General features: G+C 35.3%; 1 protein-coding gene and 18 non-coding genes across 19 annotated transcripts; 13 read left to right on the forward strand and 6 right to left on the reverse strand.

Moving 5' to 3' along the window:
- The first annotated feature begins 543 nt into the window (after positions 1 to 543).
- On the forward strand, positions 544 to 617 carry TRNAN-GUU (transfer RNA asparagine (anticodon GUU)). The gene has a single exon. It is a non-coding gene; the product is annotated as a tRNA-Asn (tRNA).
- Positions 618 to 1,950: 1,333 nt separating this feature from the next.
- On the forward strand, positions 1,951 to 2,022 carry TRNAC-GCA (transfer RNA cysteine (anticodon GCA)). Its single transcript has one exon. It is a non-coding gene; the product is annotated as a tRNA-Cys (tRNA).
- Positions 2,023 to 2,506: 484 nt separating this feature from the next.
- Positions 2,507 to 2,588, forward strand: TRNAS-CGA (transfer RNA serine (anticodon CGA)). Its single transcript has one exon. It is a non-coding gene; the product is annotated as a tRNA-Ser (tRNA).
- A 1,153-nt stretch (positions 2,589 to 3,741) lies between these two features.
- LOC142983287 (5S ribosomal RNA) lies at positions 3,742 to 3,860 on the reverse strand. Its single transcript, XR_012960053.1, has one exon. It is a non-coding gene; the product is annotated as a 5S ribosomal RNA (ribosomal RNA).
- Positions 3,861 to 4,347: 487 nt separating this feature from the next.
- LOC142983316 (5S ribosomal RNA) lies at positions 4,348 to 4,466 on the forward strand. Its single transcript, XR_012960080.1, has one exon. It is a non-coding gene; the product is annotated as a 5S ribosomal RNA (ribosomal RNA).
- Positions 4,467 to 5,539: 1,073 nt separating this feature from the next.
- On the forward strand, positions 5,540 to 5,701 carry LOC142983320 (U1 spliceosomal RNA). The gene has a single exon (XR_012960084.1). It is a non-coding gene; the product is annotated as a U1 spliceosomal RNA (small nuclear RNA).
- Positions 5,702 to 6,801: 1,100 nt separating this feature from the next.
- Positions 6,802 to 26,612, forward strand: LOC142983140 (glucose dehydrogenase [FAD, quinone]-like). The gene is made up of 5 exons (XM_076130004.1): positions 6,802 to 6,900; positions 10,923 to 11,188; positions 22,639 to 22,796; positions 23,454 to 23,568; positions 24,889 to 26,612. Exons 2-5 carry the CDS (start codon positions 10,928 to 10,930, stop codon positions 26,203 to 26,205), a joined length of 1,851 nt encoding a protein of 616 aa, XP_075986119.1. The 5' UTR covers positions 6,802 to 6,900; positions 10,923 to 10,927; the 3' UTR covers positions 26,206 to 26,612.
- On the reverse strand, positions 7,160 to 7,233 carry TRNAI-AAU (transfer RNA isoleucine (anticodon AAU)). Its single transcript has one exon. It is a non-coding gene; the product is annotated as a tRNA-Ile (tRNA).
- LOC142983288 (5S ribosomal RNA) lies at positions 11,457 to 11,575 on the forward strand. The gene has a single exon (XR_012960054.1). It is a non-coding gene; the product is annotated as a 5S ribosomal RNA (ribosomal RNA).
- LOC142983290 (5S ribosomal RNA) lies at positions 12,056 to 12,174 on the forward strand. Its single transcript, XR_012960056.1, has one exon. It is a non-coding gene; the product is annotated as a 5S ribosomal RNA (ribosomal RNA).
- On the reverse strand, positions 13,450 to 13,568 carry LOC142983291 (5S ribosomal RNA). The gene has a single exon (XR_012960057.1). It is a non-coding gene; the product is annotated as a 5S ribosomal RNA (ribosomal RNA).
- On the forward strand, positions 14,103 to 14,221 carry LOC142983292 (5S ribosomal RNA). Its single transcript, XR_012960058.1, has one exon. It is a non-coding gene; the product is annotated as a 5S ribosomal RNA (ribosomal RNA).
- On the reverse strand, positions 17,155 to 17,273 carry LOC142983310 (5S ribosomal RNA). The gene has a single exon (XR_012960075.1). It is a non-coding gene; the product is annotated as a 5S ribosomal RNA (ribosomal RNA).
- Positions 17,371 to 17,489, forward strand: LOC142983293 (5S ribosomal RNA). Its single transcript, XR_012960059.1, has one exon. It is a non-coding gene; the product is annotated as a 5S ribosomal RNA (ribosomal RNA).
- On the reverse strand, positions 18,263 to 18,381 carry LOC142983294 (5S ribosomal RNA). Its single transcript, XR_012960060.1, has one exon. It is a non-coding gene; the product is annotated as a 5S ribosomal RNA (ribosomal RNA).
- Positions 18,546 to 18,664, forward strand: LOC142983277 (5S ribosomal RNA). Its single transcript, XR_012960044.1, has one exon. It is a non-coding gene; the product is annotated as a 5S ribosomal RNA (ribosomal RNA).
- LOC142983296 (5S ribosomal RNA) lies at positions 19,478 to 19,596 on the forward strand. Its single transcript, XR_012960061.1, has one exon. It is a non-coding gene; the product is annotated as a 5S ribosomal RNA (ribosomal RNA).
- LOC142983297 (5S ribosomal RNA) lies at positions 20,216 to 20,334 on the reverse strand. The gene has a single exon (XR_012960062.1). It is a non-coding gene; the product is annotated as a 5S ribosomal RNA (ribosomal RNA).
- LOC142983298 (5S ribosomal RNA) lies at positions 20,432 to 20,550 on the forward strand. The gene has a single exon (XR_012960063.1). It is a non-coding gene; the product is annotated as a 5S ribosomal RNA (ribosomal RNA).
- Positions 26,613 to 26,706: the final 94 nt, after the last annotated feature.

Consider the following 26,706-nt stretch of genomic DNA (forward strand, 5'->3'; position numbering starts at 1 on the left):
TAAAATGTCATGTTTAGGTTTACTTTTTGTTTTAATTGGTAGCTAATATGATAGACAAGCTTATTTTAAAATTCTTATATTTTTAAAAGTTGGGAGGTAAAAGTTATGTCCATTTTTAGAAGCCCCGATAGTTCGCTAAATTGCTCAGATGCTGTCAAAACCACAATTCAAAACAACAGCAAATTGGCGGATGCGTAGACGTCAGACGAAAAGTGACGTCTCATGAGATTTTCTTTTTCTTTAGTTGTCAACAAATATAAGCCATGGACCAAAAATTATTATTTAAATAAACAAATACTTTCTTATTAATCCGGACTTCTAAAAATAATACTCCCAAATAAAAATAAGTGACTTAGTCCCCTTAATAAGTGGTACAAATTCTGTTACGAAACAACACAAACTTTAAGCTGTACGAAATCTGCCGATCTCCTTTTTCTGTCATTATTTTAATTTATCATCTGTGGAATTTTGCTGTAGCAATAATTACGTAGTGTTAATATTGTGCAATATAAAATGATGAGCCATTTCGCGCCTCCCACCATGGCCTCCGTGGCGCAATCGGCTAGCGCGTTCGGCTGTTAACCGAAAGGTTGGTGGTTCGAGCCCACCCGGGGGCGCATTTTTTGCAGTTTCTGTCACGCAAATCTTCCATTTCTAAGTTTCAAAAAGAGGTTTAAATAATGTTTTGTGATTTTTTATCTTTGTTGATGAACGTCTATTTCGACGAAAATGGATTCTTTGAAATATAGTATTTTATCGCAAATATTACTAGCAGTGCTTTAATTAGCAGTGTTTTGCATGAACTAGATATAATGTAATAAAAACTGTTATAATATTTCTAAGTAAAAATGTTTTTTGCGATCTCTTTTATTAATTTTTATTTGGAAAGATGCTACACGTTTATTACAACGCCATCTTTTATAAAATGGTGGTACTACGACCGACGCTAACATTTGACATGGTATCAAGTTGACTCATTATAACCAATAGATGTCACTGTCGCAGCGTTTCTAAAAATAGATTTCCAACTTTACCAATTTTCGTTTATTTATTTGCTACATTTCATACGTCCACAAGATGCTTTCATTCTTATTAAGGAATTTTATATTATAGTACAAATGAAAGTAAGTAAACAGCGCCCATTTCTAGGCATAATAAAATGTTTTCACCTTATAAAAGATAATGTTAAAACGTATGTTCATTGTTTGAAATATAGAGCGATCATCTGTATTCAATATAGAATTTAATAATAAATAACAAGTTTTCAAAATAATTAACATAGGATTCGAGTGAGGTATAGTAAAAAAAGTAAACGCAACCATAGTTATAGTAATGTTATAATTCTCTTAGTTATATTTAAATCATTATTACCTCAGTACCTTAATACAGAATACTACATAATTAGGATTAGACATGTTTATGTTAATTACTAATTGCTTTTGCTACTGTTAATTACTTGCGAAATCTGACGCTGCAAGGATTCTCGATTTCTAATCATTTATTTATGTAATTGTTTAAACAAACACCTTTTTTCTATCATTATTGTGTGTGCTTGTATGATTTATTTTATGAAGTTCTGAAATAAATATTGACCAAAGACTATAAACAGTAATATGTACACTTTTGAAAAAATATTAACAAAAAATTTGGCAAGGATTGTTCGTTCTCTGCCTATCTCTATAAGAAAAAGGCGTGATTTTATGTATGTATGTAAATAAAATCTTATATTACACGCTTGTGTTATGTAGTAGGTAGAAATGTTAACTAAAATAAACATAATACAGTATATTGATCCTTTTAAACTACAAAAATATGGTTTAAACTCGTGCGATTTCTATAAACAAAGGCAAGTTTCATTTTCAAGAACCTGTAATATCATTAGCCTAAATAGAAAAGTGTCACGTTTGTATTACTTACTAATAGAAAAGTAATTTGAGCTCTTTCATCATCGGGGATATAGCTCAGTGGTAGAGCATTCGACTGCAGATCGAGAGGTCCCCGGTTCAAACCCGGGTGTCCCCTAGTGTCTCTTTTGGGAAAATAGGTACTTTTTGTATCTATTTCATTCTTTTGATTTAATTTCGCCTTTGTTTCTCTTGAGTTAAAATGATAAACTTCAATCACTAAACTTCCCTTTTTATGAAGTTGTATGAAAAGTATTAACAGTTATTTAAAGAGCTTAGTGCAAGTATTGTTGAGTAACTAACCGTTAAATATATGTAAAATTTTCATAGATAAAGAAGTAGGTTGAATGTATATCGATTTTTTTTTAATGAACTGAAAAGTAAATTGCAACTATTCAATCAGACTATTTTAAACTCAATATTCTTTTAAACATATATCTACAAAATATAAGGAAACTAGTTACTTTCCTTATGATTTGTAGTTACAAATCATAAAACGAAAGAGGAGTATTTGGTGAAATAAAAAAATATTAGAAACCTCTAGTAATAATCCAGTATACTGATTGGGAAACTGTCCTACTAATTCAGCAACCTGATATCAAGCAGTCGTGGCCGAGTGGTTAAGGCGTCTGACTCGAAATCAGATTCCCTCTGGGAGCGTAGGTTCGAATCCTACCGGCTGCGAATCTTTTTGATCAAAAACTTTACTACAAAAACAAATTTCTTGCTGTATTTGCAATAAATCTTTTTGTATTAAGTGAATAATCAATTATGATTGTGATTATTAGTGCAAATTATTTTCCGGTGCTGTAGATTTATTGAAACAAGCTGTAATTATTTTTGCATACTATATCTATTTGTATAGGACAGACCTTAGTTCATAAATACATTCGAAGAGGCTACGAATAAACAAAATAACGTATATTAAAATCATGGCATCTCCCTAGAAAGGTAGGCAGAGACCAGATAACGCTACTTGATACGACCCTAACAAAATTATTATGCCTCAAATCACATCTACAACGTGTCCCAAAACTCATCGTCAAAACGAAAACCAGAGCTAGGCCGAGCTGTGTTGACTCTCAAAAAATATTTAAAAAAAATCTATCTCATGTAGTTTCAAAATGACAACCATTTTTGTAAAATTGCCACCCTTGGTGAGTTTACGTCTACTGTGGCTACAAATGACTTCTCTTCTAGTTCTTTTTTTGTGTGGAGAATTCCTAAGTAACGCTACTGCAAATTTCAATTCATTATTTGAACACAACTTCAATGGAATTTCTAAAAATATCCCTTTTATAGCGAACTATGCCTATAATATAATATCTATGTATATAATATCTTGCTATACAGGACCACCGGTTACGAGTACTACGCTCCTGACCTTTTTGCAAGACATAACCGATATGGTTTGTAAATATCTTCTAGAGTCCTTTCCCGGCCTATAAACATTTTTTTAAAAAAGATTTACCACCGGTTTCTGAGTACATTTAGCGGTAGTTTATCTATATTGTTTGAGTTTTGACGCTATGGAATAGATAAACCTATGGTTACATATAAACCTATGGTTAAATGTACCTCAGAAATCGGAGGTTACAATAATTATGATAAAATTTTAACTAAAAAATTGCGATGGTGTGACTACCTACATAACTCTTAAATGTTTTGGTAAAATAATGTAATATACTTATATAATAATAATGAAACAAAAACTGTGCGATTAAACTTGATCTGAATAATGATAAAAGTCTCGTAGTCATCTGACCGTAAACAATTAATTGATGTTTAAAAAATCGTTTAGTAAAATGTTAAACTCTAATCACATAAAAGTGCAAAAAGCCAACATCACGTGGTATTCCCAGGCGGTCACCCATCCAAGTACTAACCACGCCCGATGTTGCTTAACTTCGGTGATCGGACGAGAACCGGTGTGTTCAACATGGTATGGACGTTGGCGATAGCTGAGACGAATTACGTCAAATGTTGGTGGCAAAATTTATAATATTATCAATACCATTAGCAGTGCTAACACGAGATAACTTTTGTCCATACCTTGTTTTGCTTACATTTTTTAACGTATTAAAGTATTTATGAAGAATAGGCCTATAAATAGAAAGAAACACATTTAAGTATTTTTCCGCTACAAATTGTCGGTCGAATACCAAGCGATGTTGTCTTTTTGTGTACCTACTATCACGTAACGTTTATTTTTACTGCAATAAAATTCCGTTGAGCATCCGTCTCTCATAGAATGTCTTGGTGTTTCTAAGTATACAAGATTATTTTTCAAAGCACCTATACTTATAAAACATTGTTTATTTCTTACTTGCTAATACAAAGACCATCCGGCCATGATTTCATTCCATACGTGCAGGAAACCTTAGACATGTTTCTTAAAATAACGTTTGCGCGCCAACAGTTGATAAAGTTCGCATCTTCCATCGCCAACGTCCATTCCATGTTGAACACACCGGTTCTCGTCCGATCACCGAAGTTAAGCAACATCGGGCGTGGTTAGTACTTGGATGGGTGACCGCCTGGGAATACCACGTGATGTTGGCTTTTTGCTTTTTCAGCGTAGTAGCATTACACGTCTCCTTTTTTAAAATCATGACTCCAGTGTGGGTTTTAATAATTAGTTAAAGAAAACAAGTAATTTAATTCTTGTTTTGGCTTAAAGATCCTTTATTGAGTATTAATCTCTCTACCTGTGATTTTTAATGTTAGTGTATTGTCTATTGTTTTTTAATAATTTTAAATGGAACTAAAGAAGTTTGTATATTATTATGTACACAATAGTGTACCTTATTCTCTGCTTACGCCTGGGTATATTATAACACGTTTTGTTAGCTTTTTGGGAGATCTAGTTAGTTGCTGAACGTGTCGGTGTTTCTATATTGAGCCTTCGCATTTCGCATTTAATGGGGTAAGAGACTAGTGAGCAATACACGTAAAATACATTTTCAAATGCCAACCAGGAATACTAAATGAGGCCATGATACAAATCGCTAGGGTCAGCGCAGACCAAGAGGAGCGCAGCGGAGAGGATTTTTTTAACGCACTTGAAAATCAACTTTATATTAATTGAAATAAAGTGCATAATTGCTTGAACCTGACAAAAAATGCTCGCGCGTCCTCGAGTATGCGCGGGGATACCCGCGCATCCTCGAAGACGCGCGAGCGAAACACGAAAAATTTCAATGTTGTTACTGAGTTTAAAGAGAGAGAACGTCATTTTTATTCTTCTTCAGTCAAAAGAGCAATTATAATCATGGCCCAGTCTACCATCGTTGACGAATTTTCACGAAAACTGGCCTGTTTAATGAAAAATGGTAACCTAGAAAGGTTTCCTCGCGCAGGCTCGAGCAGTCGCGAGCATGCTCGAGCATCCGCGAGCCGTAAAGAAAATGCTCGAGACCGCGCGAGGATTATTCCGGTCTGTCTGCGCTGGGCCCTACGAATTCTTTCGAAGAGTTGTAATCACCACTGCTACTTCGGAATGATGGCACTACTAGTCTCAAAGTAGTACCTCGTGTTGCCAATAGATGTCACTGTGCATTTTCGTCCGTTTTCTGAATCGCGGTGTTAAGATTCTCCAAATCTGCACGACTACCCCGGTCGGCGGGAATTTCGGCATACTTACCTGGCATAGGGGACACCGTGATCATGAAGGCGGTTCCCCCAGGGCGAGACCCCTCCATTGCACTGCGGTTGGGTTGACCCCTGCGATTATCCCTAATGTGGATAACTCGGATGCGTAATTTTTGGTAGTGGGGACTGCGTACGCGCTGTCCCCCATATTATTAATGTTAAAGGTCTAGGTTATGATACAGGACTTCTTCCGTGACGTCATTGACCACAATTTGAATGAACAGTACTGAAGATTGCAACGTACTTTTCTATGCGAGTCTCGATCTAAATTATTGTCCTACGTTATAATAACTGTTACCTAACTAGGCTTCCTTCATAACAATGACATCTTTAACGAATCAGTGGATTAAATGAAGAGACAGACGCACATACTAGTTACTTTTACATTTATGATTGTATTAGATAATGACTAATTTTAATAATAGTTATTATTTGTACCCTTGAATAAATTACTTAATTATCTAACGTTCTTTCATGCGGGTTTTCAGGGAAGACATCCAAGGCTTTACCTATTAAATTAAATTCAATTGAAATACGCTATAGAACAGGCTTCTAAACCTTGACTTTGAAATATGTTAGCACATTTTAGTAACAACTTGGTAGACAGATTTTCAAACTGTTGAAATTAGTCTCAGTACTATTTCCGGCTAAGTATTGGTTAGCTTTTCAAATACAAAACTGACAAATCTTTTCATACATTATATCAGTATATCCGTTAGATAGTTTATAAGATACTTATCTGCAACTCGTAAAACTGGTACTAACGATACTTATTTATTTACTAGTAATAAGACTGGCAAAATATATCTTTATTGTTGTTTTGTATTGTACTGATATAAATATAAAATGCTTTCGTATTGTATATTTAATCAGCTGTTTAAAATGCGTTATTGCTACTTTATATGCTATTTATAAATGTAATTACTAAATAACAGTATATTTATAAAGATTTTTTTTTTAATAATTTCTATGTTAGAATTTAAAGGATAAATAGTAAGTAGACTTGAAAAATAATACTTAAACCTTATTCAATTATCAATAGTCTACATAAATGATTTGTTCATAATTTCTTTATTAAATAACTTATTTTCTCTTTTTTTAATAACCCATTGCTGTCCCACTGCTGGGCAAGGGTCTCCTTCCAAATGAGGGAAAATTAAAACATTAATAATAATTGTAACTTGAAAAAAAAGTGAAAATAAAATACTTGCAGCGTTAAATAAGGCCAATTATTTATCAAATAATTAGAGGCGAGAACATCAACAGTAATGTTCAACCGCGTACAAGTACATATTAGTTTGTTTGTTGTCTTAGTGCTGACGTCTCGAGAACGGCTGTAACTTTAGTGAGTAAACTTTTTCAGTTGGCAAAAATATATATGATTGTAAAGAGATGGCAATAGTAAATTTTACATATTTTATAGTTTTGTATTGCAATTTAAAGTGTTTCAATTTGGGAGGCAAAAAATAAATGGGATTATAAACGCGTAAATTTTTATAAACATTTTATATTTCTTTATAAAACGATAAAAAAGAAATACGTCATGTAAAAATATTAAATTGTATTGTTGACTAATCAAGAAAAAAAATACTAAAAGTTTTTCGTGGCCCATGAGGGGATCGAACCCGCGACCTTCGCGTTATTAGCACGACGCTCTAACCAACTGAGCTAATGGGCCGTTAAATATAATCGTGAAATAGTCGACTACATACTTTTTGCTCTACTTTAACTAGTTACAAAACAATTTGGGTCCATTCGTCCCTCGTTTCTAATTTTTTTCGTCAGAGGCAAATAAAGCGATATTGATGTGCACGGACCATGAAGATTTATAGTTTTGTATTAATTTCTATGGTACTGCTTGCACAGGATATCTGTGCCAATGTAAATAACAAGTAAAATCAAAATCAAATAATTTAGGTCAAATGCTGACACTTATGATAGTCAATGATACAGAGAGTGAATTTACCGCCAGTTCGGAAGGTAGGGCCAATGAGAAGAGTTGGCAAGAAACTCCTGGCCACTCTTTTTAATCGCCAAATAGTTTTAACAATATAAATATGTATGTATGTAAAGTAAAGTAACAAGTATTTGTGGTCCTTACGGTCTGATTCCTACCTTGTGGAGAGACTGGCTATGAGCAATTCTCAATTTTTTTGACCACATCCACTATCACAATGTCCCATGTTTTTGTTTTTGATTATTTTTTTAATATGATATTACAACTAATATATTCGATTGTCATTACTTCATCAATATTATTAAATTATCAGACAAAATATCAAAATAGCGTACAAATTGATTAGTTAATTTTAAAACGTAATAATCTAAAATATCAAAATTCTCGTAGTATGGAAAACAGTTTGTCCCATGGTGACCGCAGTGATTTCGAATTCATATAATTTCATAAAATTCTAAGAACCTAGATATATATTTTAATCCTAAAACACTGATTAATGTATTAAAATTCATGTAATATTGAGTTTATTGTAAAACATGCTATACTTGTTTATTTTATTTCAAATCTAATATTGTCCCATAAAAAGTTCCGAAACAAAATTCAGATTTTGTTACCGATTATCGTATCGATTTTTTTCAAAAGGTGTTAAATTATTTAGTGTTTTTACTCGTGGAAAACACTTTAGATGACATTTAACTTGGCCATACTGTTGAAATTACATTTTTGAGTCAATAGCAACCGCGACCAGACACTTCACACTGCACTGCCACAAATTCTTTCCAGGATTTGTTACGTTGTGTCAAGTTAAGTTCATAGTGATTTAATATTTTGTTAAAATTGGTTAACAGTTAGTTTTATGCACTACATTTTGATGCAAAATACTTGTTTCAACTGTTAGAATTTAACGGAAATTTTATTTTTTGAATATCTAAAACCTTCATTTCGTTACTTCTGTGTTTGTTACTTTCGCGTGGTAACGTATAATCGGAACGCGGGGTAACAAAAAAGGATTTTATAAAGCCAAGTACACATCTCATAAAAATTTTGTTGTAGGTTTATTTTTAACTCTTATAGCATAATATTGCTTTCTCTTTCTAAAGTTACGTTGATATTGCTTAATTTGAAAATTGTTACATAGGATCTAACATGAATAGGGCATCATTTTCAAACGAGCACCAAACTTGATAATGCCGATTACATACTACTACAATAAATGTATTGTACTAATATGTAATATATATATCTATATAAATATTACAAAATAAAAACGGTTGCTGGGTAGAATCGGCTGACCGTAGCACTAAAGTACCTACTTTATTTTTCGAATGGATTTTTAATTGATTGAGGAGCTCGTGGCTTAGTTAACAACAGCCGCACGGATCGATCTCTGAGGTTAAGCTACGCTTGCCAAGGTTGTTCCGTGGATGGGTGTCCATCTTATACATATCGAGTTCCTCCGTGTTTCGGAAGGCACGTTAAATTGTGGGTCCCGGCTGCCATTTTCGAAGATCTTTGACAGTCGTTAACAGTAGTCAGAAGCTTGAAAGTCTGACAACCAGTCTTACCGAAGGGTATCGTGTTAATACCCAAGTAACTGGGTTGTGGAGGTCAGATAGGCAGTCGCTCCATGTAAAACACTGGTATCCAGCTGCATCCGGTGAGACTGGAAGCCGACTCCAACATAGTTTGGAACAAAGGCTAAGCGAATATATATTTTTAATTGATTGTAATGTATTGTTAAAAATAAGGTGATAAATAAGTAGGCACAAGTTTTTATTTATTTCCTTTAGTTCATTTGATGAACCTTTTATTTTTGGAATGTTTAAAACATTCGTATTTTTTTTTTAATTTTGTATTGATTTTTGAAGTATGTGTATGCTAAGCCTAACATTTCCAATTTTGTTACCGAAGCTTCTATTTTTGTTACTGTCCCTAAATAAAGCTAATAATTATGTTAAATATTGTTATTATTTTAAATTTAAAGACAATAAGTAATGGTTTAAAATTAACTTTATGACAGATATTTTATAATAAATAAGAAATATAGCATTCTTCCTTTTCAGTTTAATAGAAAAACAAAACTTTGTGAGTAGAAAGTGTTAACGGTAACAAAAAAGCAGATGTAGTGCCAATAAAAAATATTGTATTACATTATTCACAATTTTTCTTTTCTCAACATGTTAAAATGTTATAATCTACATAGAAAAATATAAAAACATAAAACAATTTGAGTGAGTTTTTATGATTCTACACTGATTTCCAAGTAACAAAAAAAGAACTTTTATTTTACCCTTAACTAATATTTTACAGTTTTTTTATATAAAACATCTCTAAAACAGAAAATGAATCACAAATTCAGAATTTGAATAGTTTAAACTACCTATATTTAGCGTAATATGTCCAATATATATGAATTTTATTTTCAAACTATTTTTGAGAGTATGGTCAAATATTTTGAGAAATGCTCCTATATAAATTTGTATTTTCATGGGACAATTTCATAGCATGTGAAACATGTGATGATTGTTGGCAACCGGACATGAAGCTTACGTGGTAACATTCGCTACCGATAGATGGCGCGAAAAACAAAAATTAAATTAATTGTGTAACTTATAAATAAAACAAAAAAACATTCAGCTATTTTCGCGGCATCGCTTTAAAATCTCTAAAAAGAGTTAACTTTCAAAATCGAAATATCTCTAATATTTTTATTTTTACCAACAGAATTACCTACGTCAGAAATACATGCCAGATACATCAAATAATTACATGTCTTATCCAAGAAAATGCAGGCTAAACTAATTTAAATTAATTAAAACCAGTTCCATAGAAAAACAAAATAAGAACGTTCTTAAAATAGAATTCAATTTCTCCATTTCAATTCCTATTCCAAATTATTGTAACAGGCGCCATGTTTTTTTCATCGTTCAAAAATGAGGTTATTTACGAGTTAATTATTCGTTGCCAATAAATTTTAGTGATGTTCGCTATCTTATTTCAATTAATTTATATTGACTTGAAATAATTATTTTTGTTATCATTTTATATTAAAGGTGCACCTATTTTACTTATCTTTGAATTGTAATAGGTTTGTATTTTTAACAAATTAATTCTCATTAGGCGGTGCAGTCGTATTTAAAGCGTACACAGCGAGGTATTTAAATTATTTTCATTGGTATTGGTTGTTGTGAAAAATATGACAATAATTATCTAATTATAAACGAAATTATTTTTAATAAAATTAGACTGCTTATGCTTTTCTATTATTTCTGTTTTTCGCTGCATGATTTTAATTTTGCATAAGTATTAAGCATTTATTTACATCTAGGTTTATTTATTAATGGTGTATTAAAACACCTTCAGTTTCTACAAATTAGATAAGCAATCTACAAAACATTACCTAATTCCAGGCACAATGCTTTGGCAGCCTTTAAATCTGTCAGAGGTGTGTCCAGCGCAAACTCACGTGACCGCGTGTTCATCATGGGGGGTGATGTACCTGAGCCTGCTGGTGCAGCTGTTCGGAGACTCCGAGGACCGCAGGATACAGGAGCAGCTGCGCCACCACTCACACGATACTGACAGACACGACGAACAATATGACTTCATCGTGGTTGGCGCCGGCTCTGCTGGGTGTGTGGTCGCTAATAGACTGTCTGCCAATAAACATTGGAAGGTATCTATAAATTTATCCACATTTGCAAAATTAGGAGATCATTAAGTGAAAAGAAATACCAATTTCTCTCGTATAAACAAATACGAACACTTGGCTCCATAATAGAGCTTATACACATCAATTTAATAATTTTCGTAAAACATTTTGGCTTGCGCCATCTACCGGTAGATGATCAAACTACTACGCACGGTACCATCGCAAGATGGCCGTTGGAATTGGACGACGTCATGACAAGCGTAAACTGAACGCAAAATTGAGCTCAGTCATCGCCAACGTCCATACCATGTTGAACACACCGGTTCTCGTCCGATCACCGAAGTTAAGCAACATCGGGCGTGGTTAGTACTTGGATGGGTGACCGCCTGGGAATACCACGTGATGTTGGCTTTTTGCTTGTTATGTTATATTTTGAGTTTTGTTATATTTTGAGCCCCGCGTTATAATAAACTATTAATATTTTTGTACTTTACTGAAAATTCACGCTTAAAAACAAAATAAAACTAGATTTTTTCGCTACAAATTGCCTGGGCTGGGAGTAACACGAGATCATATTTTACGGGTGAAACTATATGGGAATACGTTTTAATCAATAAAATTCAGTGAAATATTTTTAATGGAAACCCCAGAATCATACATAACTTGTCGTAGTTGCTAGTAGGATGTATATTAGTCCTCTATACAGAATACATAGGTTAATCGTACGAGCCTACAAAATTATCTTTCTTTACGCCTGTACCTATACAAAGTGGTTTTTTATCACTTGCCGATACGAAGACCATGCGGCAATGATACGTCAAGGAAACCTTGAACCTACTCCTCGAAATAGCATTAGGGCGCCAACAGTTCGTAAAGTTTGTATGGGTTGTCGCCAACGTCCATACCATGTTGAACACACCGGTTCTCGTCCGATCACCGAAGTTAAGCAACATCGGGCGTGGTTAGTACTTGGATGGGTGACCGCCTGGGAATACCACGTGATGTTGGCTTTTTGCTTTTGCCAGTCGAAATATCGCTGAATTAAATAATTTTGTATGTCTGAGAACAACTTATAACTCAATCTGTTCTTATTCTCGTTTAAGAGTTCTACGGTATTGGTCTCGTCACCGGAGTTGTTATAAAATAAAATACTTTTGTTGTTTTATTTATTGTACATTGATTTTGCGCCTAAATCGAGCACTTAAATCATTTACATGTAATAGAAATTAGTGTCACTTTAACCAAGTTGTTATAGGTGATCAGAATAAATGATTTTTTTTTATAGTCTAAGCGCCAGTCCCTTATTTAATGTAATTATTTTATACATTTTTACTCGTGCTAAAATTATTGAACGCTATAAAAAATTACGGACTAGACCGTTTCAAATTTCGATTACGTGCCTAATTACTTAGATATTTTCTTTTGTCTTCTTTCTTTCTTGTCGTATAGTTAGTGGTCAACCTAGTGTTCAAGCCGCCCGAAGGCCTTTAACGTGGCTTGACGACTGTTATCTTAAAATAATTGACAACAACCGGGACCTACTTTTTACGTGCCCTCCGAAGCACAGAGACGCCCTGTTCAAATACTACTATGCTATGGACACCCATCTATGGAATGACCGCGCCAAGGTTTGCTTAACCCACAGATCGTTTACCGACTGGTGAGCGCAACTGGCTACGGGCGCCTAAATTTTCTTTTGTCTATTGATGTTAATATCCCTATACTGTAAAAGCTAATGCTCGCAAAACTGCGTTTGTATGCTTATCAAATAAATTCCGATTTCGCAAAAAATAGAGGCCGAAAAAGCTTGAACCGTGCCTTATAACCTGTTCTATTCTTCAGTGAAAACCCTATTAAAATCTGTTCAACCGTCAGATACATTTTGGATGGAAGAAACGTTTTTGCAACTGTTCTCTTAAGTTTGTTTTATGATTATTTGTTATAATTAGTTTTCTTTATTACTTAACTACGTTTTATTTACGTGGCTAATTATTGGTAGCTCCTCACGTGATCGTGTTATTACATTGGCTGAATGATAATTTATTTTGCTATTGAAAATAGTGGCTATGAGTTTCTAACTAGCTGTTATAATAAGGCTCTACCCTCTCAACAAACTGTTTTAATTCGCTAATTTTTATGACTAACACTTACCTAAGCGTGAATATTAAATTTAAATCAATTAATTTATTAAATTTTAATCATGTCCTGCAAATCTTAACTAGAAAAAGTGAGTCCTTACATTTCAAGGAACTTACAAAGAAACAATACAATTAAAAACAGCAAAAAGCCAACATCACGTGGTATTCCCAGGCGGTCACCCATCCAAGTACTAACCACGCCCGATGTTGCTTAACTTCGGTGATCGGACGAGAACCGGTGTGTTCAACATGGTATGGACGTTGGCGATAGCTGAGACGAACTTTAGAAACAGTAGACACGGACAGTTTTTTTATTATGTTAGTATGAGTCATTTATTATTCATGTGTGTGGGTTAGATATTTTCTTCAGTCTCACTCAAGGCCAAATTATTCATATTATAGCGTGATAATAATACTTATCTAGTAACATTACTGGGAACATGTACATTGTACATATATCTATTTTCTTTATAATAGCTATGGTTATCACAACCAACAGTTGTTATAGATGTAAGTCATAAGCAACAGTTATGGCTAATTATGTGCACGTCTCAAGGCCTCATAAAATATAAAAATACTCTAAGAATACTATATACACAAGGAAATCCCGTGCCAGCACTTCTAACCTCCGGTTTCTGACGTACATTTAGCAGTACTTTATCTATTCAATAGCGTTTAAGCCCATATAAAAATGACAGTTTGAATAGACAAACTACCACTTAATGCACCTCAGCAACCGGGGGTAAATGAATCAATATCATTTTTGCCACCAACATTTGACGAAATTCGTCTCATCTGTCGCCAACGTCCATACCATGTTGAACACACCGGTTCTCGTCCGATCACCGAAGTTAAGCAACATCGGGCGTGGTTAGTACTTGGATGGGTGACCGCCTGGGAATACCACGTGATGTTGGCTTTTTGCAGTTTTATATGATAAGGGTACAGAGTTTAATTTGATTTTTTTTTAAATTTTAAAAAAGATACTTGGGAATACTTTCGCGGCGCGTAAGAACATTTCTTTACGTTTAAATGAAAAAACGTAAGTAACGTCGCTCCAACGTTTTATTTTATTATTCGAATTTAAGTAAATATTATGACAATATTTCCCTTGTATTTTATTTTGATAATTCTTATTAAAACCTTTTAAATGTATTGGTGTGCCTTCTTTGTAGTTGTATTCAGAAGTATACATTGTAGTAACCGGAAAGACGGTATCACCGCGTCACTACGAGACAGTCTTATAAATAAACACTAGACAAATATACAGGGTGTAAACGACGGTTAACCGAAAACTTCAGTGTTCATTTTGTGACACTAAATGCGCGAAATTTACTTCAACCATTTTTCTCCGAAATGATTGGTTCCCGAGTTAGTAATTTTTGAGCATTCAATGTATAGTGAACAACGCGATATATCTCCGCGCATGCCTACGAGATTTCTGGCGGCGCGGCGGCGGCGCGCTGAGCGACGACATGTCGCGACGCGTCGTAGGTATCAAAATCAAAATCAAATCATTTATTCATTTAGGTCAAATGTTGACACTTACGATAGTCGTTACAATTACTGAATCTACCACTAGCTCGGAAAGGGGGTAGAGCCTTATGAGAAGAGCTAGCGAGAAACTCACGGCCACTCTTTTCAATCGCCAAAAGTTTTACAATGTGGTTGATACAATAATTGATCATGCGAGGAGCTGCCAACAATCAGCGGTACGTACGCGTACCACCACGTCTATGCGCTCACTAGTATGTATTATTAGATAACAATCTCATGTATCGTTTATGGTAGGTATCGTAAGTACGCTCGTATGTTACAATAGCTCATAGTAAAATTGTAAGTAGGTAGATACCTACTTGGCTTACGTGAAATCAAACAATAATAGCAAAATGTAACCAATAATAAGAAAGTGCTAAAACGAATTCAATTAAAATAAAATTCGTTATCAATGTCTATCAACACGCAATTACCTGGTGTATGGCGAGAGTTTGAGTAGGTACCTTTGGATCCGGACGTACAGGTGCAGAGCACGCCGTGCACTTCCACGTGCTTCACCATACATAGCACATCAACATTTCTTCCTATTTACGAACACAACTGCACTTCGAAAACAATAACAACAAAAATAATAACAATAAAAACACTAACAACTCAAAACCGAAACAATAACAAGTAATAATAAACAACAGTTCACACACGACACGACGAATAGGACATAACGAACGACACCGGTGAAGAGCTTCCGTCTTCCGCGAGCGAATTGCTCGAACTATCAAAGAGAGCCGCCGGCGCGGGCGCCTCTCCGCTCACTCGCGCCGCCCCTCGCCCGCGCCACCCGCTCCCTCCGCGCCGTCCGTGCGCGCGCCGCCGATTTGGTGACGAGCGACGAGTTAGGATCCCAGCGAGAGATTAGATTGAATAAAATATTGATGTGGCATTAGGTACTATTTTTACTTGTCACAGTTGTTACTCGTTGCATTGTAGTTTTATTCAAATACCGAATAACATTACAAACATTATTGATGTAAGTTTAAAATACCTACTTTGATATTTAATAACATAAAATCAGATTAAAGTAAATAAAATAAACACGAAACGTTTATTTAATTAAACCATAAAAAATGTAGGTACATAACAATGATAACAATCAATATCCATTAATATTCTTATCAGAGAAACTAACTTATCATAATTCATTATCCCCGGAGAATTACTTAGCATTCATTTTGTCGCATCCCGTCTATGTAACATCCACGCGCGGTCGCGGCGTCACGCGTCACTACGGCCATCTACTTTTCAAGTCGCACCGCGCTTGTATGAATGAGCGTGTAAATATCGAATAGAATAATAAGTTTGCAAGAACAAATAGAACAAAGCGACAATACTTGTTAAATTGTTTATTAGAGATTTTTATAGCGCTAAAGAATATCAATAGGATTTTTTGTCGTTCTGTATGTATTTGTACGTGTAATAATAATAAGATATCACACATTTTAAATCTTATTAATGTACCTTTTATCGGAGAGCGGGATAATTATGTCATTTTCATTTTTAACATAGAAGAACAAATACTAAGTAACGCTGCATACTAGTGAGAGTGAGGCTGACAGCTGTGTGCGTAATCGTGTCTGTGTGGCGCGCGTAGGTACGTCGACCGTCGCGGCCGGCCGCCGCCGGCGCGGTGTCGTTGGCCGCGGACAGCTGATAGCGAATTTATACGTTGTTTTAATCCATTGCTGTTTTTTGTGAAAAACAGTAATATGACGGATTTTTTCTCATATTCATGTTGCACTGTGTAGTATTAACGAAATAATACCGAAAAAAAATAAAAAAAACGCATAAAAAATCGGAAAAATCATGAAAAAAGCGATGAAAATTTTCAACGCCATAAGCACCAGAATCATGTCTAGAATCATTTTTTTTTCGTTTTCGGTAGCCTGTCTGTTACACCCTGTATACAAATACCTATAATTTAACGTTGTTAGCTATTAGCCTATGTAAATAATTTTATGACTTACTCAAACAAAAACCAACCCACATCAGGATTGTTTCGAAAAAACAGGATGATATTTTGACTAAAATGAGTTAATTTCGTAATAGAGAGTCGTGTTAATGTGTTCATCAATAAGTAAACATAAACCATTTTCTCGTTTGAGCAGAGAGAATGTATTATTTGATAGCCATTTATGTTGAAAAGAAAGGTTTAAAAAAATGGGTCCAATTATAAAAGGTACATTTGATTGCGCCTTTACAGTAGCAAAATAAATTAAATGATAGATAGGTACATAACAACCAAATTTAAATGAACGAATCTACGAAATCTAATAGTCCCTCAAAATAATAAAAGCAAAAAGCCAACATCACGTGGTATTCCCAGGCGGTCACCCATCCAAGTACTAACCACGCCCGATGTTGCTTAACTTCGGTGATCGGACGAGAACCGGTGTGTTCAACATGGTATGGACATTGGCGATACTTGAATCAAATTTTGTCAACTGTATACGCACAAATAGATTTTTTTGTTATGCTCATAACTGCCAACAGTTGATAAAGTTCACTTCTACTATCGCCAACGTCCATACCATGTTGAACACACCGGTTCTCGTCCGATCACCGAAGTTAAGCAACATCGGGCGTGGTTAGTACTTGGATGGGTGACCGCCTGGGAATACCACGTGATGTTGGCTTTTTGCACTCTTGTGTATTAAGAATTTTCTTAACTTTTTTTTAAAGTAAATGTCTTGCTCGCACTCTGTAAACATCGGGTAATTTATTTGACTTGCTTTAATTTTAAGAAGCAATATCTGTTCATATAATAAGGAAGTTGAGGACCAGTCAAGTCAGCCTCTCTTTATGGAATGTCCAAGACACATACTAGTATAGAAATACGAAATAGAGGCGTACCAGTTCTGTATTTCCATTGTGATCAAATGAGTGTCTTATAAATTTTGCGGTGTAATAATTTTAATTTAAATATTATTTAGGACTAGCTGATCCGCGCAACTTCGCTTGCGTCACATAAGAGAAAATGGGTCACATTTTCCCCGTTTTTGTAACATTTTTTACTGGTACGCTGCTCGTATTGGTCATAGCGTGATGATATATAGCCTATAGCCTTGCTCGATAAACGGGCTATCTAACACTGAAAGAATTTTTCAAATCGGACCAGTAGTTCCTGAGACTAGCGCGTTCAAACATACAAACAAACAAACTCTTGAGCTTTATAATATTAGTATAGATGTTATCTAGTTTTAGCACTTTAGGGAGACACGGTGTTAGCTGAACTCTATACAGTATAATACAGTCCTAGAGAACGACAGAAGAAACCATAAATTAAATAAGTCGCTAGCTCTCGGGCTAGGGCAAAAATATAAACATTGAATAACACTTGAACAGAATTACATAAATTTAAAGAAATCACGAAAGTGTAAACTAGACAACGATCTATAAAAAAGCAAAAAGCCAACATCACGTGGTATTCCCAGGCGGTCACCCATCCAAGTACTAACCACGCCCGATGTTGCTTAACTTCGGTGATCGGACGAGAACCGGTGTGTTCAACATGGTATGGACGTTGGCGACGATTGAGGCGAACTATATCAACTGTTGGTTTCGGCACAGAATAATAAAGTGAGTAAGTTTAAAACATTATAACATACATAATTATATGATTTTATATGACTCATTCTTACGTAATAAAAAACAGTCCGTGTCTACAGTTCCTATAATTCGTCATTGCTGTCGCCAACGTCCATACCATGTTGAACACACCGGTTCTCGTCCGATCACCGAAGTTAAGCAACATTGGGCGTGGTTAGTACTTGGATGGGTGACCGCCTGGGAATACCACGTGATGTTGGCTTTTTGCATAATTGTGTATTAAGAATTTTCTTTACGTTTTGCCTTCAAGTAAATGTGTAGTTCGCAGTCTATAAACGTCGGGTTATTAATTTGAGTTGCTTCAACTTTGAGAAGCGATATCTGTCCATATAAATTCTTAACAGTTATTAGTGTTCCATGTCGCTTATTTTAAAAATATATAAAAATAAAATAATAATATATTCATATATGTATACATTTTGTTACTAATAGTCGGCCACATTTTGGAATATTCAGTGCTTTATTTATGCTTATGAGCTTTAGCACTTTAGGGAAACACAGTATTAGGAAGACAGTACCTGTACTTCTCTGAGAAGTACAGTCTATCTAGCAGTTGGACAGAAGAAACCATAAATTAAATAAGTCGCTAGCTCTTGGACTAAGCCTAAATGTGATCATTGAATAATACTTGAACCGAATTAAATAAAATGAAAGAACATGTACAAAAGTGAAAAACCAACAACGAGGTAGTCTATCTAGAGCACCCGTTTGAATAGCACCTAGCCTTATCTCCGAAGGGCACCCATAAATTTATAAAAATTTGACAGGTTCTCTTCGTGGACTAGACTAGACGCTATTCTAACGTGTGCTCTAGATGGACTATCTCCTAGCAACGATAGTTAAAGTGAGTTCTATAAACTGTTAATTTTTTGTTCCTGCATATCCGAATTTTACATTTGACGCCATCTATCGGTAGCGTGATGAACCACCACACGCTGTAGCAACGTAAATTGGAATCAGGTTTTGATGTCGTCATCGCTAGCGCCAACTGTATGTTAATTTGAGAATATTAGTCGCCAACGTCCATACCATGTTGAACACACCGGTTCTCGTCCGATCACCGAAGTTAAGCAACATCGGGCGTGGTTAGTACTTGGATGGGTGACCGCCTGGGAATACCACGTGATGTTGGCTTTTTGCTTTTTTATTCTGTTATGTAGAGATATTATCTCCCCATAATTTTTTTTGGTAGAAGTAATGATGGGTTTATTGGTTTTCGTGTCGAATACAATGACATGTAAAAAGTTAATATTTAGCGGTTTACCATTGTATTTGCAATCATATGGCTGTTGATGTATTACCAATCGGTAGAGTGAGCGCCACAAATCAGTCATATTGATTTCAAATTCGAAAGTGTATAGTGTGTATAGAAAAATCAAATAAAAAATAGGGACTTTGATAACTACCCTAGCTTCAATTTGGCAAGTCTTGCAAATGTGAATAATAATGAAGGTAACTTGTTAATAACACAAAGAAAAATTCACAAAATCAAAATACACACACTCATTTGTTAGCATTGAGTAAATACATAGAATAGGTGTCAAGAATTTAAAAAATAAATTAGGAACTTAAATTACTTATTTGCTAGATAACTGGACGAACTACATTTTATATTGTCAGCTCTTAGACTATTTTGATTGAAAAAAAATAATTTAAGTAAATACATCGCGAATGCTTAATATCTAACTTAAAAATAAGTATTATCAGAATACTATTTTTATTAGGTACATAAATAAATAAAAAGTTATCAAAAAGCCAACATCACGTGGTATTCCCAGGCGGTCACCCATCCAAGTACTAACCACGCCCGATGTTGCTTAACTTCGGTGATCGGACGAGAACCGGTGTGTTCAACATGGTATGGACGTTGGCGACAGCTATCACAAATTGTATGAACTGTTTGCTGTTATTGGCGATAAGGAAAAAACTTTTCGTACATATACTGTTGATAAAGTTCGTCTCGGCTGTCGCCAACGTCCATACCATGTTGAACACACCGGTTCTCGTCCGATCACCGAAGTTAAGCAACATCGGGCGTGGTTAGTACTTGGATGGGTGACCGCCTGGGAATACCACGTGATGTTGGCTTTTTGCACCTTCATGTCATTTTGAACGCTGGTTTTCAGAATCCCACTTTACACGGTGTCCGTACATAGTCTTAATGAACAATATATTTCACTGTATAATCAACTTCTTTCCGTTTCAGTTTCCTGGGTTCTATTTTTTAATAAGTAGCTTCTGTCGTATTTACTTTCACGACGTGTCTTCATCAATTGCATGCTTAATTTTATTAAAATTGGTTCAGCAGTTCGTGAAAGAGTAACTTACAAACAGACCTTTGTTATACTATTGGTATACTTTTAGTGGAATTATTCAAGGAATATCATTCGTCATAGTATAAATAGTTTAATAATAATTTAATAACTCAATTGAAATCATATTGGTTGTTAATACCTTTTGTTTCTATGCCTCAGTCGATTAATAGTTTTATAATTACAGGATCTACAAATTATTTGCGTGTTTTAAATGACGTAAACGGCTTATTAATTATATGAAAACGTGTTGTTTTAATTATGTAAATAATATCCTTTTAAGATTTATGAATTATTATGCACATGCTAATTTCGCCTTGGAATCAGTTGCATGAAGGCAAATCTTTGACAGTCGTTAACAGAAATCAGAAGCTTGAAAGTCTGACAACCAGTCTTACCGACGGGTATTGTGTTATAACCCAGGTAACTGGGTTGTGGAGGTCAGATAGGCCTTCGCTCCATGTAAAACACTGGTATTCAGCTGCATCCGGTGAGAATGAAAGCCGACTCCAACATAGTTTGGAAGGCTAAGCTGATGAATCAGTAGCACGATTCTGTACAGTTGTTTCTTTCGAGTATCGATCTGACATTTAAAATGTACTGCAAAAATAGTTCCTACGACGCCCGCAAGAGGCGCTGAACCGATTGTCATATTGTCAGCCGGTTGTCAGTAGTGGTAAAGAATCGTGGAACTGAAGTCTTACTTTATAAAAAAATGGATTTTTGTTGAAATTTCCTTTGTTTTTTTATTTCCTCTTTCTTACCTCTATGGGAAGAAGGCATGATTTTATGTTTGTTTGAATATGATTTACGATCTTGCTTATCCATACTAATATTATAAATGCGAAAGTAACTCTGTCTGTCTGTCTGTCTGCTACTCAATCACGCCTAAACTACTGAACCAATTTGCATGAAATTTGGTATGGAGATATTTTGATATCCGAGAAAGGACATAGGCTACTTTTTACCCCGGGAAAATGACGCATTTCCCGGGAAAATTCAAGTGACGAACGAAGTCGCGAATAATAAATATTATAATGACATTGAAATAACAAAATTCCGTTGTTATGGCAACTGTTTTAATGACGGATATGCCTTAGCGCGACTTCGTTATATTAAGAGATATAAATAATTTTGAGAATATTTTTCGTGAAAAAAAAGCATATTTTATATCATCACGCTACGACCAATAGGAGCAGAGTAACAGTAAAAAGGGTTACAAACGTGGAAAATTCTGACCCATTCTCTCTTATGTGACGCAAGCGAAGTTGCGCGGGTCAGCTAGTAAGCTATAATTTCGTGTTTATTTGAGTTAATTAATACGTGCACTAATTATATAATTTCGATTGTAATAGCGGAGATAATTTGTTTGTTAAATACAATTATCACTAAAGAGGCCAAATGAGTTAATTTTACACACATGCTATTTATGCTGCTAATCAATTATGACTAGGAGGGGTAACTGCCAAATCTTTTCACTTTACCTATCATAGGAATCAAACTTGCGATCATAGTTAAAAAGGGGCACACTATTATTATTTGTAATGTTTCAACTTCTTCCTCTTATCGTATAGTCAGTCATCCTACTGTCAGAGTGGTTCAAGCCGCCCAAAGGCCTTTAAACAAACTATAGGTTAAGCAACACCTGGCATGGCTATTCCATAGATAGGTGACCGCATATTTGTATTTGAACTGATCGTCATCGTGCTACGTAGAGCACGTTAAATGTCAGTCCCGGTTGTTTTCAATTAAGATAGAAGTCGTTAAGCCATATCAAAGGCCTTTTGAGCGGCTTGAACAACTTTTACACTAGGTTGACCACAAACCGTTTGATAAAATAACTACGTAATTTGTCCATTTCCAGGTCCTTCTCCTCGAAGCAGGTATGGAACAGCCAGACGTGACGCTGGTGCCAGCTCTGTCCACATCGTTGTTAGGTTCCAACATCGACTGGAAGTATTCTACTGAACCTGATGGCAAGAGCTGTCTCGCCAGACCTGGAGGACGATGCTCTTGGCCAAGGTGATCTAAATCAAATCATTAACCCCCGGTTTCTGAGGCACATTTAGCGGTAGTTGAACTATTCAAACATTTTTTTTAATGAGTTTTAACGCTATTGATAAACTACCGCTAAATGTACATCAGAAAGCGGGGGTTATAAGTAAAATTTTGACACCTATAACAGTCTACGGGAATTCGCGAAAACGCAATTAACCTCAGAGGCTTTACGTTTCGGCGAGTGTAGAATGCGTGATCGCGCTAATTCTCGTTTACTATTATTTACTTATTAAACATGCAATACTAAAGTTTAAACGTTACTTATAATAGTCGTAACAATTACTGAATCTACCACTACTTGACTACTATCTAAAGGGGGTAGAGCTTATAAAAAGAGCTAGCAAGAATATCACGGCCACTCTTTTAAATCGCCAAATATTTATAATGAATAGTTGATACAATAATTAATCATGCGAAGACCTGCCAACACTCAGTGATGAATAATCATGGTGATACACAGCACAGACCTACATCTTTACACCGTCACTGTATTCTTTAAGTCACTTAATACGCTTCTGTCGAAATTACATTGCGTTGTCATGTCAATGTAGGTCTGAATCTTCCAGCTATCATTTGACGGGTGTATTGGTTAGACTCAATAAATAATAACGCACTTTTCAGGGGCAAAGTAATGGGTGGTTCGAGTTCCATCAACTCCATGGTGTACGTGAGAGGTAACAAGTTGGACTACGACGGCTGGGCGGCGCTCGGCAACCCTGGCTGGAGCTATAAAGACGTAAGAATGTCATTCATCTGCATGGTAAAATAGTAATATTGTATGGTTAGTGGTCAACCTAGTGTCAAAGCGGTTCAAGCCGCCCGGAGAGCTTTTGACATGGCTTAACGACTGTTATCTTAATGAATAACTACCGGGACTGACTTTTAACGTACCCTCCGAAGCACGGAGAGATGCTGTGTTCAAATACACTAAACTGTCACCCATCTATAAAATGACCGCACCAAGGGTTGCTTAACTCATTGATCGCCTACCGACTGGTGAGCGCCTTACAGCTAAATATGGTTAATATAGATCAGACGAGTTGGTGGCAGGTAGAGGCTGAATGATTTGCCTAGTGTTTGAGAGTACCATTGTGAAAGGATAAGTCAGCCTAGATTCTGCGTTACCGAACTTAGCCGCTTCCAGGCTCTTATCATGCTCCCAGTTATTCTAGATAGGCTCTAAATGTTAGTAGTACCTACTTATGGATTCGGCTTCAAAAACACAATGCTTTTATGCTTGTCAATGTTACAGTTTTAGTGCATGTTTTAGAGAGCCAACGAAAATTAGGGTTGGTTTTGGCTACTCTTTTTAATCGACATGTTTTTACAGTTAGTTATTTAAGATTGTATTTCTTGTCTCAACGGTGAACGAGAAAAAAATGTTCTGTGCTGAATGTATATTTTTGTGTTTTCATAGATAGTGCTAAGCGAAGCAATTGGTGGGCTTTTGGTTTGCACATAGGTATTTTGCTTTGAAATCTTAAATGCGGAGCTTAAATGGTGTGTGAGAAACATGAATTCAGATACATTTAAGTATCTGTAATGCTTAAAGCTTTGGGTTTCTTACTTGACTGTTAATCTTTATATATAAATATAAATAAATAAATAAATATTATTGGACAACTTACACACGGTCATTTGATTCCAAACTAAGCAGAGCTTGTACTATGGTAACCAAATAACTGATAAACATACTTATATACTTCTAAATATATACTTATATAGATAAATTGACAAATAAATAAAAATGAATGATAGAATCAAAATTAATGCACGAACAGAATCAACGGGATCAAATTGTACTATGTTCGGAAGAAGCCGGGCCTGCCTGCTAGTTACTAATTAAAATAAAGTCCGTTAATTTCCAACAGGTTACCTAATTAGTTTTTTAGGTTAGTTGCACAATAGAAATCACTCGTTTTAACGGTAAAGGAAGACATCGTGATAAAACCTCGCATGCCTAAATCACGCATATTATAACACAAAATTGGTGCCGGGATAAAACCCCACAAATGCACGAAATAAATATCTGGACTAATAGAAAATTAAAATGTAGGTGCTGCCGTTCTTCAAAAAATCAGAGAAAAACTTAAATTTTGAAGCTCTGAATCGTAAATATCACGGCGTTGATGGTGAACAGTCAGTGGCGAGGTTCCCATATATTGATCCATCGACTCTTATGATGGTAGAAGGGCTACATGAAATGGGCCTTCCTCTACTTGATTACAACGCGGAACAACAGTTAGGCGTCATTCAAGCCCAAACGTTCTCCCAAGACGGTGTCCGAGTCTCCACAAACAATGCCTTCATCCAACCAATACGTTACAAACGAAAGAACCTTACCGTTCGGGTCAATTCCGAGGCCTTCAAGATACTAATAGACGAACACAACAAAGCTTACGGCGTCAAATACATAAGAAATGGTAAAATTTATACAGCATTTGCCAACAAAGAAGTCATTTTAAGTGGAGGCAGTATCAATACTCCGAAACTACTGATGCTGTCGGGAATAGGTCCTAAAAAACATCTTTCGAAACTTAACATTCATGTGAAACAAAATTTGGCGGTTGGTGAAAATCTACAAGACCATACGAGTTTCTTAGGCATCTATATGGCGATGTCTAATAAGACTTCCACGCTCGTAGGCCGTGAAGAAATAGTGGAAGAAACAAAAGAATATAAACAAATGAAATTGAAACACGGTCCAATGTCATCAAATGGTCCAGTTAATGTTGGAATCTTTCTTAAAAGTGAACCTGATTTACCAGCGCCTGATGTCCAAATTGGAATGCATTATTCATATTTAAAGGACGCGTTGGCTGAACCGGAGGTTTTCGATGGTACGAAGATCTTTCCTACTTGTTTTTACGACAGTATCTACACGAGGATACAAAATTTGACTCCAAAGAGTAGAGGAAAGCTGTTACTGAACGCCACGAACCCTCATGGAGCTCCTCTCATTTATGCTAATTACTTTGGTGACCCGACTGACATGACGCCAATGATTAAAGTTGCTCAAAGAATCTTGGATATAGAGAATACAAAAGCTTTCAAATCTCGAGGAGTTTACATTGTTAAGGAGCATTTGCCAGCGTGTAGGCATTTTAAATGGGGTAGTGTTGAGTACTTCACTTGCCTTCTTCGTCAGTACACGTTGACGATATACCACCCTGTAGGAACTTGTAAGATGGGTCCTAAATGGGACAGGCATGCGGTAGTGGACCCCAGATTGAGGGTCTATGGTGTATCTCATCTTAGAGTGATAGATGCATCGATCATGCCTTTAATAGTTCGTGGTAATACGAATGCGGCTACTATGATGATTGCTGAAAAAGGTGCCGCTTTTGTTATTGAAGAATGGCTTAGGGACTAAATATTTTCAAGCTTAAATGAACACATATTGGTGTTTTTTTATTAAAATATTTATATACAAAATGAAACCACAAAATTAAATTGTAGTCAAATGAATAATTTAAAAGTAAATAATGAAATTGACAACTGGGAACTACGGCTTACGGATGCAGTAATATAAAGCAAATTGTAGTTTCTTATATTTTCCGATATAACAGATTGATGCCACCCGGTTTTCAAACAGTTTCTTCATTTTATTGTTTAACTGAAGTGACTTATGTTATATCAATATTGAAGCTGTAAGCTTTGTTAAATCATTTAATTAACATTTGTGATGGTAAAAATGATTGTTATAATATCAATTAGTAGTTCTATGTATGTTATGTATTTATTGTATGTAAAATAAAATATACTATAACGTCCATACTACCTGCTTTACTAATCATTACTATGAATATTATATTTCAATACTTACATCATGTCCTTTATACCCGAAGGTAAAGAGACATTATAATGTAATTTT

This window comes from Anticarsia gemmatalis, chromosome 23 (assembly GCF_050436995.1).
Source record: "Anticarsia gemmatalis isolate Benzon Research Colony breed Stoneville strain chromosome 23, ilAntGemm2 primary, whole genome shotgun sequence".
Lineage (NCBI taxonomy): Eukaryota > Metazoa > Arthropoda > Insecta > Lepidoptera > Erebidae > Anticarsia > Anticarsia gemmatalis.